The sequence below is a fragment of the Ailuropoda melanoleuca genome, chromosome X, assembly GCF_002007445.2.
Source record: "Ailuropoda melanoleuca isolate Jingjing chromosome X, ASM200744v2, whole genome shotgun sequence".
In the NCBI taxonomy this organism is placed as follows: Eukaryota; Metazoa; Chordata; class Mammalia; order Carnivora; family Ursidae; genus Ailuropoda; species Ailuropoda melanoleuca.
Window position 1 is genome coordinate 62220721 of NC_048238.1, and position 15439 is coordinate 62236159.

Here is a 15439-nt window from a genome sequence, read left to right on the forward strand (position 1 = left end):
GGTTTAGTCTTGTTCTTTGATTTGAAGAATATTCCCCTGCCTCCCAATCTTGCTTGACTCTCTGTGTTTGTTTTTATGGATTATGCAGAACAGTTACTTCATCTAAACTTGAAGGAATGGTGCAATGTATGATCATCTATGTATATTTTGTGTGATTGGTGACTTTTGCTGGCTGGCTGGAGCTGTGGCTGTTGTGGGCTGGGGTCCTTGGGCTTTCTGCAGAGTGGGCACACTGTCAGAACATTTAAGTTGAGGTGGATGCAGACCAGTGTGTCCTGGGATTCTTTGTGTTGAGGGTACACAGGCAGGGCAGCTGAATCTGAAATGGGTGTAAGCTTGGGTTCCCTGAGGCACTCTATGTAAGGGGTGCCCTTGTGGTGCTGCTGGATCTGAAGTATTATGCAAGCTGGGAGGCCTCTGAGCTCTCTGTGCTGAGGGTGCCTTGACAGGCTAGCTGAATCTAAACTGGGTGCAAGCCAAGGGAACTCAGGTCCCTACACACAGAGGGCACTTTGGCAGGACAACTGACACTGAAGTGGATATAAACTGGGTGTCCCAGGACTCTCTGCACATAGGATGCCCACAAGGAGTGGCTGCAGGTGAGGCACAGTACAGGCCAGGAGCTCCTTGGAGTTCCATGCAGGTGGTGCCCTGGCAGTTCTGCTAAAGCTAAGATGGATCTGGGGCAGTGTGGTCCCTGGGATCTTCATACAAAATGTGCCCTGTAAGAGCAGCTGAAGCTGAATTTGGTGCAGCTTGTATGTCCCAAGGTACTCAGCTCAGTGGGTGCCCTGGCCAGGTAACTGAAACCATGACTGGTGTGGGAAGGTGTGCTCTGGTGTAAAGGCTGAAACCAATGCAACCTTGGGCTAGAGTTTCCCAGGGTGTTCCACATAGGGGGCACCCTGGCAGCGCAGCTGGATCTGAAGCAGTCATTAAACAAGTTTCCCAAGCACTCTGCACTGGGGCTATCTTAGCAAGACACATAAAACCAGAGTGGTGTAAGCCTGGAGTTTTCCACAATGCATTGTGACTGTGTCACCTTGGCACAAAGGCTGGGGCTGTAGTGATCATTAATCAGGGGTGTTCTAGTGTGCACTGTCTTGTGGCTACCTTGGTGGGACAGCTAGGGCTGGTGTGGGCTATGGGCCTGAGGCTCACTGATGTGGCAGGTCAGTTAGGATGCCCGGACTGTACACTGGTCTGTGCTTTCAAGGTTGGGGGAAATATAGATTTTTGTCTGTCAGCTTCTCCCACCTACAGAGCATTCCAGCTGCTCCCCCAGCCATTTGGTAAAGGTCTAGTGCTAACTGTTTTATATACTAGTTGCTGTTTTAAGCTGCAGCTTTTTAAAGAAAAAAAAGAGAAAAAAAGGAAAAAAGATAAGACAAAAAAAGAAGACAACATGTAGCTTTTTTTTTTTCTGTGTCCTGGAGTGACCTGGGCTGGTGTGGGTTTGCAGACCCAGGGCTTGCAGAGACAGCAAGGCAGTTATGGAATCCACGACCTTGCTTTGGTCTGGGCTTTTAAGGTGAAGAGGGAACATAACCCTGCAGTTCTTTAGTTCCTATGACCCAGAGACCATTCCCATGACTCCTCTGCCATTTGGCAGAATTGCAGTGCAGTCTCTTTTACATATTAGTTGTTTATTTATTTATTTTAAGATCTTATTTATTTGAGAGAGTGAGAGAGAGAAAGCACAAAAAGGGGGAGGGTCAGAGGGAGAAGCAGACTCCCCACTCAGCAGAGAGCATGCTGCAGGACTCAATCCTGGGACTCTGGGATCATGACCTGAGCCAAAGGCAGACACCCAACTGACGGAGCCACCCAGGTGCCCTTAGTTGCTCTTTTAAACCAACGCTTCTTTTCTGTGCCCAATAACAGAGGAATCTGTTCCCAGGCCCTCAGCACTGTCCCTTCCCACTGCAGTTCATAGAGTTGGGTGGTTGAGGGATTTCCTTGTTACCATGTTTCCTCCTCTCTTGCTGTTCCTTTTTGCTGTTTTATCTTTTGTCATGCAGAAGTTGTTCAGTCTGCCCTCAGTTCTCCAGGAGGAGCTGTTCTATAAATAAATGTAATTTGGTGTGTTTCATGGAGGACGTGAGTTCAGGGTCTTCCTATGTCACCATCGTGAACCAGAACTCTATACCACAGCTTTTTTATCCATTCATCCATCAACAGACACAGGTTGCCTCCCTATCTTGACTATTGTAAATAATGCTCTGATAAACAAGAAAATGCATATATCTTTTTTATTTAGTGTTTTCATTTTCTTTGGGTAAAGACCCAGTAGTGGAATTATTGGATCATGTGGTATTTCTGCTTTTAATTTTGTGAGGAAATGCCACATTGTTTTCTACAGTGGCTGCACTAGTTTGCATTCTCACCAACAGTGCATGAGGGTTTCTTTTTCTCCCCATCTTCCCAACATTTGCTATTTCCTGTGTTTTTAATTTTAACCATTTTGACAGGTGTAAGGTGATTTCTCATTGTAGTTTTGATTTGTGTTTCCCCGACGATTAGTAGTGTTGAGCATCTTTTCACCAGTCTGTTGGACATCTGTATGTCTTCCTTGGGAAAAGGTCTTTTGAAGTCCTCTGCCCATTTTTTAATGTGATTATTTGTTTTGAATTGTACAAGTTATTTATATATTTTGGATATTAACCCTTAATTGGATATATCATTTGCAGATATCTTCTCCCATTTTGTGGTCATATTTTTATTTTGTTGATGGTTTTCTTTACTGTGCAAATGTTTTGTATTTTGTGTAGTCTCAATAGTTTTTTTTTTTTTGTTTTTGTTTCCCTTGTCTCAGGAGAAATACCTAGAAAAATGTTGCTAAGGCCGATATCAAAGAGAATACTCCCTACGTTTTCTATTAGGAGTTTTATGATTTATGTCTCACATTTAGGTCTTTAATCTATTTTGAGTTTATTTTTGTGTATGATATAAGAAAGTGGTCCAGTTTTTCCAGCACGATTTACTGAAGAAACTGTCTTTTCCCCATTGCATATTCTGGCCTATTTTGACTTAGATTAACTGACCATATACATATGGACTTATTTCTGGGTTTTCTATTCTGTTCTATTGATTTATATGCTTGTTTTTGTGCCGGTACCATACTATTTTTATTATTACAGCTTTGTAATGAAATCAGGGATTGCAATACTTCCAGCTTTATTCTTCTTAAGATTTCTTTGGCTATTCGGGAGCTTTTGTGGCTCCATACAAATTTTAATATAAATTTCCCTAGTTCTGTGAGAAATGATGTTGGTATTTTGATAAGGATTGCATCAAATCTGCAGTTTGGTTTGGGTAGTATGGACATTTTAACAATTAAATTTTTTCCACCTCATGAACATAGAATATCCTTCCATTTGTTTGTGTCATCTTCAGTTTTTTTCATCACTGTTTTATAGTTTTCAGAGTACAGGTGTTTCACCTCCTTGGTTAAGTTCATTCCTAGATATTTTATTATTTTTGGTGCAATCGGTTTCTTCATTTCTCTTCCGGCCACTTTATTATTAAGCAATACTGTGGAAAGACTCATGTGGTGAAAAAAGGAGGCCTTTTAATAACAACTATGTAAGTGAGTGAGCCATCTTGGAAGTGGATCCTCCAACTTCAATCAAACCTTCTGATAAATGTAGTTCCAGCTGATATCTTGAGAAGAACCTCATGAGAAACCTAGAGGCAGAATCACACAGCTAAGCCATTTTTGAATTCCTGAGCCACAGAGCTGTGAAATAATGTTTGGTTTTTGTACTGCTAAATTTGGGGTAAATTGTTCTGTAGCCATAGACAGCTAATACAGACATCAAGGCCTAGAGATCTTGACAAAACCAAAGAACGGTGTGGTTCAAAGAGCTTAAAGGATAATAGTTGTTTCAATTTAAATTTTCAGAGGTGAAGTGGTTCTCCTAGTAATAACAAATTCAGGAGTATAGACATTGCTGTGGATGGCTGAAGTGAAGTAGAAGTAAAAGCCACTGGAGATGAGAATATCATGTATCCACAAGAATACTGGAGTTATCCAAGATAACCAAATAGCATTATATAAAAGCCGTTATAGAATCTTAAAATGATGGTGTTAGAAATGACATAGCATTATAAATCATTTAGTTAATCTAATTGGACTTAATTAGTTTCTCAAAGTATAGCCCAAGGAATACCCACATTAGAAACAATTGAGGAAATTTTGCAAAATTCCCTTATATCAGGACAAATGAATACTCATATCCAGGGCTGGTATCCAGGAATCTTCATTTTATCAAATTATCCAGGAAATTCTTAAACACACTAGCTTTCAGCACCTCTGGTTTAGTTCAACTCCTTTATTTTATGACTCCTCTTTTAAAGACCAAGATCTTATTTTGCTTCTAACAGTTTTAATTACACAGAGCAGCTATTTGTGTCCAAAACAATCAGTAGCAATTGGTAAATCTATATCTATAGTAATAAATCAGAAAATATTTAAATAATATTTAAATTAAATATTTATTTTTTAAAATATTTTATTTATTTATTTGAGAGAGAGAGAGCAGGATTTAGGGGGGCAGCGGGAGATGGAGAAGCAGGCTCCCCTGCTGAGCAGGGAGCCCAATGTGGGGCTCGATCCCAGGACCCGAGATCCTGACCTGAGCTGAACGCAGATGCTTAACCAACTGAGCCGCCAAGGTGCCCCTTAAATGTTTCTTATAAAAAAGAAAATTGTAATTTTACACATATGATCTAGCTTCTTCCTGATTTACTACTACTTTCTGCTTCACTCATGATACTCATGTAAGTTTGTTCCCACCTCAGGGCTTTTGCATTTGTTGTACCTTTCACCTGGATATTCAGATATTCACATAAGTGGACCCTCTTGTTACTCAAGTCTCAGCTCAAGTGTCTGCCCCTTGAAGAGTATTTTCTGTTGTCCCAATCTAGAGTATCTACCACCTCAACCCTCTTACCCTCTATGGTAGTTAACACTATTTGAAATAATCTTGTTTCTTTTTTTGTTTTCCTAGTTAAAAATTTACACTTAAGCTCCAACAGACCAGAAGTTTTGTCTTCATGTCTGTTTTGGTCATTGTTTCCTAACCACCACATAGAACAATAACAGGCTGTGAGGCCCTATGGGCAGGAATGGGAGTAGTCAGGCCTGAGTGCAGGCAATGAGATATATTACCGATAAAGAATTTAAAATCATTAATAAAATAAGAAAAATAATTCTTCTTTTTATTATTACCATAGCCTGGTAATTTGTTTCTCAGTATGGAGTTTGAGAAGTTCTTTGTAGGTCTAAGCAATGTCACTAATAAAATATTCCTCCCCTAGAAAACTTTTTTTTTTGGTCTAAGTTCTAAACAAATCTTTTGGTTACTGTTGAGTTTTAATAATATATATGTAACCTTCAAATTAGCACATCTTGATAACTTATTCTTTTTTTGTTTTTTATTTTTAAAAATTTTAAATAATAATAATTTTTTAATCTTGAGATTCTTTTTTTTAATAATATTTATTTTGTTATATTAGTCACCATAGAGTACATCCCCAGTTTTTGATGCAATGTTTCATGATTCATTATTTGTGTATAACACCCAGTGCACCATGCAATATGTGCCCTCCTTAATACCCATCACTGGCCTATCCCAATCCCCCACCCCCTCTCCTCTGAAGCCCTCAGTTTGTTTCCCAGATTTTTAATTATGTTATGTCAGTCACCATGCAGTATGTCCTTAGTTTTTGATGTAGTGTTCCATGATTCATTATTTGCATGTAAGACCCAGTGCTCCATGAAATATGTGCCCTCCTTAATACTCATCACTGGCCTATCCCAATCCCCTACCCCCCTCCCCTCTGAAGCCCTCAGTTTGTTTCCCAGAGTCCATAGTCTCTCGTGCTTCATTCTCCCTTCTGTTTACTCCCCCTTCATTCTTCCCTTCCTTCTCCTACTGATCTCCCCGCTATTTCTCCCTGCTACTCGTTCCATAAACGAGTGAAACCATATAATAATTGTCTTTCTCTGCTTGACTTATTTCACTTAGCATAATCTCCTCCAGTCACATCCATGTTGCTGCAAATGTTGTGAAATTGTTCTTTTTGATGGCTGATTAATATTCCATTGTATATATGGACCACATCTTCTTAATCCAGTCGTCTGTTGAAGGGCATCTCAGCTCCTTCCACAATTTAGCTATTGTGGACAATGCTGCGATGAACATTGGGGTGCATATGGCCCTTCTCTTCACTACATCTGTATCTTTGGGGTAAATACCCAGTAGTGCAATTGCCGGATCATAGGGTAGCTCTATTTTTAACTTTTGGAGGGACCTCCACACTGTTTTCCAAAGTGGCTGTACCAACTTGCATTCCCACCAACAGTGTAAGAGGGATCCCCTTTTTCCACATCCTTTCCAACATTTGTTATTTCTTGCCTTGTCCATTTTTGCCATTCTAACTGGCATAAGGTGGTATCTCAGTGTGGTTTTGATTTGAATTTCCCTGATGGCTAATGATGTTGAACATTTTTTTCATGTGTCTGTTAGTCATTTGCATGTCTTCATTGGAAAAGTGTCTATTCATATCTTCTGCCCATTTTTTGATTTGATTATTTGTTTCTCAGTATGGAGTTTGAGAAGTTCTTTGTAGGTCTTGGATACCAGTCTTTTATCCGATGACTAATTCTTTAACAAACATTGTATTCTCCAGTGAAAGGTAATTTGGAGAATTCCAAGTTATACAGTCAGTGTCCAAAAACATGTTGACTGAATTACACAAATTCTTTTAGAGAATAAATTCACAAAGTTTCCGAATTGTTGGAGCTCAACTTTGGTGTAGGTTGCATCTCTGTCCCCTGTGGTACTACATATCCCTGCATTTAAATGTGTTAGAAATGAACAATGATAGCACAGTGATGGAAAAAGACAGAGAAACAGCATCTGGATTATTTCAGTTCTGCCATCTTATGTGACCATTTGATGTGTGTGTGTGTGTGTGTGTGTGTGTGTGTGTGTTTAAAATTTAAAACACTGAAACAGAGTGCAAACTTTGAGGTGTAATTTTTGTTTGGAAAAGTGTAACTTTTTATTTTTTAATTTTTTATTTTTTTTAAAGATTTTATTTATTTATTTGACAGAGAGACAGCCAGCGAGAGAGGGAACACAGCAAGGGGAGTGGGAGAGGAAGAAGCAGGCTCCCAGTGGAGGAGCCTGATGTGGGACTCGATCCCGAAATGCCGGGATCACGCCCTGAGCCGAAGGCAGACGCTTAACGACTGTGCTACCCAGGCGCCCCAAGGAAAACTGTAACTTTTTAAAAATTATTTATTTACTTATTTGGGAGAGAGAAAGCACAAGCAGGGGGAGGGGCAGAGGAAGAGAGAGCAGCAGACTCCCCACTGAGCAGGGAGCCCAACGTGGGGCTTGATCCCGGGATCCTGGGATCATGACCTGAGGCAAAGGCAGATGCTTAACCCACTGAGCCACCCAGGTGCCCCGAAAAGTGTAAGTTTTAATTTATCATGAAATATTTTACTGAATTTGAATTTTCTGGCATGAAAATTTAGATGAGGTTTTTAATCAAACAGAAAAATATGTGCAAACAGCCAGAATTAGCCTTGAGCACTGCACAGTGAAAAACAAAGTCTTAAACTGTTCCTTGAAAATTGAGGCACAAAATGTGAAGAAAGTAATTTATTATGCAACAATATATTTTTTTAAGATTTTATTTATTCATTTGACAGAGACAGCCAGCGAGAGAGGGAACACAAGTAGGGGGAGTGGGAGACGAAGAAGCAGGCTCCTAGCAGAGGAGAGTGATGTGGGGCTCGATCCCAGAATGCTGGGATCACGCCCTGAGCCAAAGGCAGACGCTTAACGACTGCGCCACCCAGGTGCCCCTTATGCAACAATATGATGTGAAGAAATGGACATTACATAGAAAAGATAATCACATTTAAAAAAATGATAGCAGGAGAAATGACAGAAGATGACTGTGTGACATTAGCAGAAGAAACCAAAAGGGCATCATTATATGAATGCCTTGATAGTTTGCAGAAAGCACCAGACACTTGTTCTAAAGCAATGGATTAAATGATGTCAAAGTTCTCTCTCATTCAGACATTTTTCACTGATTTCTACAGAAGAACTTCTGAAGTTTTTACTTAGTAGTATAGAAATGTATAATTAATTTTCTGCTGAAGATATTTTAGTTGAAATTTCAACTGTGGAAAATTTGAATACCACTGGATTTGATCCTGAAGAAACTAACACATGGATGGTATTGTAATTCATGTACTTCTGTGAAAGAGAATTATTATAACTCTCTTCCACACTTATTCACAATTTTAAGACGTTTCTTATTTGTATATATGTTGCTTTATCTGAAATAAACTATTAATATTAAAATTGATTAAAAAGTGTTCATCTTTCAACTATAAACAAAGATACATTAAAAAGCCTACCTATACCACCTACTGAATATTTAGAAATATTAGATTTTGATGAAATTATTGACAAATATGCAGATGTTAAAGTTCAAAAACAGAAACTGTAATATTTTTAAAAGATTTATTTATTTGAGAGAGAGAGTCTGAGCGAGGATGCGTTGTGGGGGGGAGATGGGGAGGAAGAAAGAGTCCTAATCAGACTCTGTGCTGACCGTGGAGCCAGATGTGTGGTTTAATCCCACAACCTCAAGATCACAACCTGAGCCAAACCAAGAGTCAGACACCCGACTAACTGCGCCACCCAGGTGTTCCAAAACTATAATATTTTTTATTTATTATGCAGTAGACCAATATATAGGTTTAAGTTCTTTCTCCTTTAAAAAAACACATTAATGCAATTAGAAAACATTGATCCATTACTTTTTTCCTTTTCTGTACTGCACTATTTATTTTCTGTTTTATTTTTATGATAGATAGATATGAAGTTCAATAAAAGAAAAATTTCAGTGTCTTTTATGGCCTTTATTATCAGTTTAATTTCATCCTCGTTTCTTTTTAAATATTCATTTATTATATTTAATATTATAAATAAAATTTATAATATTTAATATTTATTTAATAAATAATATCTTTGAGTATAGTTGACACACAATACTACATTAGTTTCAGGTGTACAACATACTGCCTCAATAACTTTATACATTATACTATGCTCACTACAAGTGTAGTACCGTCTGTCACTGTAAAACGCTCTTACGGTACCACTGACTATATTCCCTGTGCTGTACTTTTTGTTATCCCGACTTATTTTTCCATAACTGGAAGTCTGTATCTTCCACTCCCCTTCACTCATTCTGCTCACCCCCAACCCACTCCCTTCTGGCAGCCATTAATTTGTCCTTTGCATTAATAAGTCTGTTTCTGCTTTTTGTTTTTTTATTCATTTGCTTTGTTATTTAGTTTCCATATATAATTGAAACCATATGATATTTGTCTTTCTGCGTCTGACATATTTTATTTAACATAATACTCTCTAAATCCATCCATGTTGTTGCAAATGGCAGTATCTCATCCTTTTTTATGGCTGAATAGCCAAGATATGAAAGCAACCTAAATGTCCATTGATAGACGAATGGATAAAGAAGATGTGGTATGTATTATACAATAAAATATTACTCAGTCATCATTATTTCTCAAAATAATTTTGTCATAAAGAGGAGGAAGCCATTAAAAATGATTTGCTTAGGTTGTCAAATATATTAGATACGTTACTGATGCCTGGTATATAATTTGCATTTAAATATTTGTTGAATAAATAAATGAATTAATATTGGCTATGCTGATGGTCAGATTATGAGCATTTTCTTTCTTTAGAATCATTCATTGGAGGCCTAGAGAAGATCTTACTCCCCTTGAATATGTTGCACCTATTCATTGCATATTTTCCTTACAGCACCAAGATAATCCTTTTAAAATCTAACTTAGATCATGCCCCATCTTTGCTCAAAGCCCTCCATTGACTTCCCGCCTATTCAGAATAAAATCCAGAGTTTGTATTGTGGTACAAAAAGCCCCTACATAGCCTGCTATTTCATTCCTTTTGAACTTTTCCCTCCAGCTTTTTTCATTGTTGCTCTTTCTACATGAAATGCCTTTACCTAAATTCCTTAGGCACTTTTCTCAAATGTCAGCTTATCAGAAAGACTTTCCCTAACCTATTCAAACAAGTAAATTCTCACTTAATCCCCATACTGTTTTATTTTCCTTCATAGCATCTGGCACTTCGTAACATTTATTTGTCTGTCTTTTTCTCTTGGAAACATAAGCTCCATGAGGGAAGGCATTGTATTGTTCTGAATGTTGAACAAGTGTCTAGCATATAGGAGGCTCAGAGTGACATAGTTTTAGAATGTATGAACTTGACCATTTATCGCAGAGATAAAATGTTCTTTTAGTGATTGATAAAATCAAGGAATTTTTCAACTTTTCATGTGTTTGTGGGTCCTGCTCCGGGGGTTCCAGAGAATGTATTCTTTAACATTTACCAAGGTCAAAATGACTCCGCAAAACTTCAAAGTATGGACTCTATTTCTGCCCCAGGTACCTATTGTACATATGCTTCATTAAAAAAATAACCAAAGGGAGCATTCCAAACAAGAAGATAAGAAAAAGAAAAAAATAATCTCCCTGGTTCCTATAAGACTAAAGTCATACAGCCTTGCACATATTAAAAACCTAAGATAGTCTTTAATTTTTTGGAATGTCCTTCCTCAGGATGATTTGTAACTCTTTATGAAAACAAAACAAAACAAAAATAACCCTGCACCAAATGTTCCTTCCCAGAAGCACTCTTTTCTTTGTGAAGATTGTGTTTCCGGGCAACTGTTTTAACTTGGGCTTGAATAAAACTCTTCCTTTCTTTTTAAAATTTTAAGAAAGCTCTGTTCAATCTGCCTGGACCTGACTATATAGTTATTTATTAATGCAGCTGGACTTGGAGTTTAGATCCTTATATAGACAAATCACGTAAGTCTGAAACTATGAAAATGGTGCAAACTTCTGCACGCAGGAAAATAGCTTTCAACTGGATTATGGAGAGTATTCTGAAAGTTTTTATCCAGGATAGGAACAGTCAGTCACGAGGATGAACGGTTTTACCGAAACACAGCTGGCTAGCTGTAGCCGCTTCCCAAAGCCGCAAGAGGAGGGTGGGGGAAAGGGCGGAGCCAGCAGACCGCGGACGTAACTAGGCGGGGCTGGTGAGGTGAGCCGAGTTGAACAGTTTTGTCCTTCTCTGCCTACCATATGAAAACTCAGACGGAGAAGGTCACAGATATGGCGGCTGTTAGGGTAAGTTTGAAAAAAACCACCAACCTTCCTTAGTTTCTGGGTGCAGATAGCATTCTAGTAACTGTAGAAGGGATCGTCGTAACTTCAGAAGGGAGCTCCACAGCAAGAGGCGCGGTGGAGGTAGGGTTGTGAGAGAATTGACAAGGCCAGGGAAATCTTAAACTTTGAAACCTCAAAACACCTTCCTCTCCCCCTTGGATTTCCTCAGCCTGGGACAGTACTCTCTCCTCAGTCCCCTGCAGTGAACTGTTTATACAGAGGCGTGGTGAAAACTGGGAAACGGCTGGGTGAAAAAGCTGGCCTGGCGACAAGCAGGAGCGGACTTGTGGGTCTTGAACTGAGACAAAGAGTAAAGAATCCTGGGCATTCGACTGGGCGCACAGGGCGAAGTCTCATGGCCCTTTGAAAGGCTTTGTTCGAACGTTATTTGGAGGTGAAATAGCCTAGGCTAGAGACGTCTGAGAGTCTCTACGCAGTGCGCGGTGTTTGTAGTCACTGTTGTTCCTTTCCGGGTTGGAATAATACACCTAAGTTTCTTTTGAGTTCTGTAATGGGAAAAGATGCCTTTACTTAGGAATCTTTGTACCGGAAGTGACTCAGCTGGCTGTTAGCTGCCGTTTCCTAAGTAGGTTTCAATAATAGTAGTAGACAAATATCTACAGGTGGGTATTTGTAGCGGGTTTTAAGTGTAAAATGCAGTGCTTGCAGAAGATACAAATATGAATAATTCAGTTCAGCCAGAGTTTAAGGTGACTCAGTATCCATCTTGATTGACTGTTCTGCATTTCAGCATTTCTGGTTCTCATAATTTATCCGAATTATCACAACAGCCTTCTAACTGGACTCGCTGTCTCTAGCCTAGCTCTCATGGAATCCGTTTTCCCTGAACTGCCAGAGTACTTATAGTAAAATGCAAATCTGATTATACCCCTTTCCAACTTAAAAACCTTTATTGGCACTCTATCATCTGCCCTTTGGGGTCAGGTCACACTCGTATGTCTAGAACACCCAACCCTGCCTATCCCAAGCCTTTCCCCATGCTATTTCTCTGGACCTGATTGGAAACATCCTCATTACTTAGTTCCTTTTTAGGTCCATTCATTCATTCAACGGCTATTTTTGTACTGCCTCCTCGTATACTAAGCACAAAATGCGTTTTCCAAGATTGTGTTCCCGACTTCCCCAGTCTAATTTAAGTAACTCCTTTTTGTGCTTCCAGAGGACCCCGGGCATACTTTTACCTTAGGACTTATCACACTTCAAATAATAGACTATTTACTTGTCTGTTCTGCCCTCCTATAAGTTGCTTGAGGACAGTAATTATGATGTTAATTTTTATATCCCTAGCACAGGTATGACTTACATTAGGTACTCAATAAAAGCTACAGGAATAAATAAATGCCAGGCAATGAGGTAGTAGTGTACTCTGTGATTCAGAGCGAGAGAAGTGCCTTGCCTCAGGAGAAGTACAAAGTGTTCTGAGGGTTCAGAAGAGAGAGCTCAGACCTGGTTGAGGAGAATAAAGAAAGACTTCATGGAGGAGGTGCAGAGACAGAAGGAATAGTCAGTGGTAAAAAGCAAACCAGAATAGTGTGTTGTCACTGAAGCCTAGAGGAGAGAGTTGAACAGTCTTTTGATTTGGCTGTTAATAAGTCACTGGAAGCTACCGTTTATTAAGTGCTTACTATAAGATCAGGCATCATGCAAAAATATTTTACATATGTTTTATCACTTAAATCTCAACACAACTTTATGTTGTAGTTATATGATCACCATTTTACAAATGAAAAACTAAGGTTGAGAGAAGTCAAGTAAATTGCACCAAATCATAATGCTAATAAGAGCTGAAGTGAGAAAAACCAGTATAAATAAATAAAATGGTAGAGGAGAACCTAGATTGTAAGGGGTTAAGGAAAGGTTAAGGGGTGGGAAACTGGCCTTAATTTGGCACTTACTTTGGCCAGCTGCTCTACATATATTATTTCATTTTAATCCTTTTGCTGACCCTAAGAAATGGGGTAGTATCCACGTTTTATTTATGAAAAAATAGGCTTAGAAAAAGTGCTTGCTCCAGGTCATATAGCTGCTAAGTGGAAGAGTCAGGTTCAAATACAGGTATATTTGGCTCCAAAGTCCATGATCCTTCCATTATTCCTTGCTTCTGAAAGGAAAGGTATATTACTCTTCAGAAGTGTTGTGGTGAAAGGAAGGAAATAAATCTTGGGATACAGGCAACAAATTCCAGAAAAGTGTCTTTTCATTTAAAAAAGTCAGGAGACTGTCAATTATATCTTGATAAAACTGGAAAAAACAAAGTCAGGAGGCCTGAGCCGGTTTGGTGACAAGGGGAAATGTGCTAAAAACTAGTGTACAGGTGGGACGCCTGGGTGGCTCAGTCAATGGAGGGGTCTGCCTTCGGCTCAGGTCATGATCCCCGTGTCCTGGGATCGAGTCCCACACCAGACTCTTTGCTCAGCAGGGAACCTGCTTCTCCCTTTGCCTGCTCTTCTTCCTGCTTGTGCTTTCTGCCTCTCTCTCTCTGATAAATAAATAAAATCTTTTTAAAAAGCCAGTATAGAGAAAAGATAATAATAGTTATCATAGCTAGCTATTAAGTTATTAAGCATTTACTGTGCTAGGCATTTTGCTGAGAATTTTACGTGAATCTTCTCATTTATGCTTCACAGTGGCCCTATGAATAGGTACTGTTATCCAATATTTTACAGGTAAGGAAACTGAAGCTTAGAAAGGTTGAGTAACTTGCCCACAGTCACACGGTAGTAAGCAGTGGAGCTGGATCTGAAATTACATGATCTGAGTCCTGATTATGAGGCTTAAGTTTGAGAAGGCATTTGTGAGGCCAAGGTACCAAAAGGGTAATCTGTATTCATTTTGAAGCCCTAGAGTTTAATAACAAAGAGTAAGATAGAGAGGAACCCTGAAAGTTGGCAGAAGACTCTAAAAAAGATTACATAAATCTTGAAGTAGAGCTCGTTGAGCAGATACGATAGTGGAACGCTGATGTTGAGTTAGCCTCGAGGAATTAGGACTATGTTGATTTTCCTCCCCACTTCTTTAATCAGAAAGAATGGCTTGAGGACTGGCCTTCGTTTAAAAGGATTGGGAGGAGAGGCACCTGGGTTGTGCAGTCAGTTAAGCCTCTAACTCTCTTATTCTCTCAGGCCCTGATCTCAGGGTCATGGGACAGAGCCCCATGTCAGCCTCTGGGCTGAGTGCAGAGTCTGCTAAAATTTCTCTTGCTTTCTGCCCCTCCCCACCTCTCTCTCTCTCTCTCTCTCTGTCAAATAAATAAATCTTATAAAAAAAAGGATTGGGAAGAATGTAGTAGTGTTAGACGAAAGCCAAGTTTCTTTCATGCCAGAGGTTGAGTGAATTTGAGGAAAATATGAGTCTCAAAAGAAAATTTGTTTATAATAAAATACTTAATATCAAAATATGGAGGCACCTGGGGGGCTTAGTTGGTTAAGCATCTGCCTTTGGCTCAGGTCATGATCTCAGGGTCCTGGGATTGAGCCCGCATCAGGTTCACTGCTCAGTGGGGAGTCCGCCTCTTCTCCCTTTGCCCCTCCTCCTGCTCATTCTCTCTCTCAAATAAAAAAATCTTTAAAAAAGAAAACAGAACAAAATATGGCTACCATTTATTGAGCACTTTCTGTGTATCCAACACTGTGCCAAGCTGTTGATGCACATCATTTCATTCTCATGAAAAGTTTTTGAATGTAGGTAATTTTATTAGCTTAAAGAACAGGAGTAGAGCAGAAAGAAAATCAAAGCTGCAATAGGAGGTTGTAGTCAGAGAAAAGCTTGTTGAGTGTATGATTTTAGCTATTAGCAAGTTCTGGGTAATGGTAAATTCAGGGTGTGCTCATGGAGTGGATAGCTACAGTGGAGTGGATGTGAAGGTTTATGGAGGTAAGGTCTAAGAGTGAGGGGAGGCTTTTGAGTGATTTGTCCACATGCATATTAAAATCATTCTTAAAGACTTTTACTGTATATGCATGTATTCCTAAACTTTATACACTGTTGTTTTGCGTGCTTTTAAGCGATATATTTTATTTATGCAGCATCTATTCTGCAACGTTTTTATCAACTAGCACTGTTTGTGATACATACATGTTTATATGTGTAGCTACA

At 39.1% G+C, this 15439-nt stretch overlaps 1 protein-coding gene across 3 annotated transcripts in view; it reads left to right on the plus strand.

The window, feature by feature from the left end:
- The first annotated feature begins 11169 nt into the window (after positions 1-11169).
- APOOL (apolipoprotein O like) overlaps positions 11170-15439 on the plus strand; it is a 104010-nt gene continuing 99740 nt past the window's right edge. For all 3 annotated transcript variants that reach the window (XM_002929607.4, XM_011237650.3, XM_019810313.2), the window contains exon 1: positions 11170-11284. In XM_002929607.4, the coding sequence (XP_002929653.1) occupies positions 11240-11284 (45 nt within the window). In that variant the 5' untranslated portion in view covers positions 11170-11239. The remainder of the gene's footprint in view (positions 11285-15439) is intronic.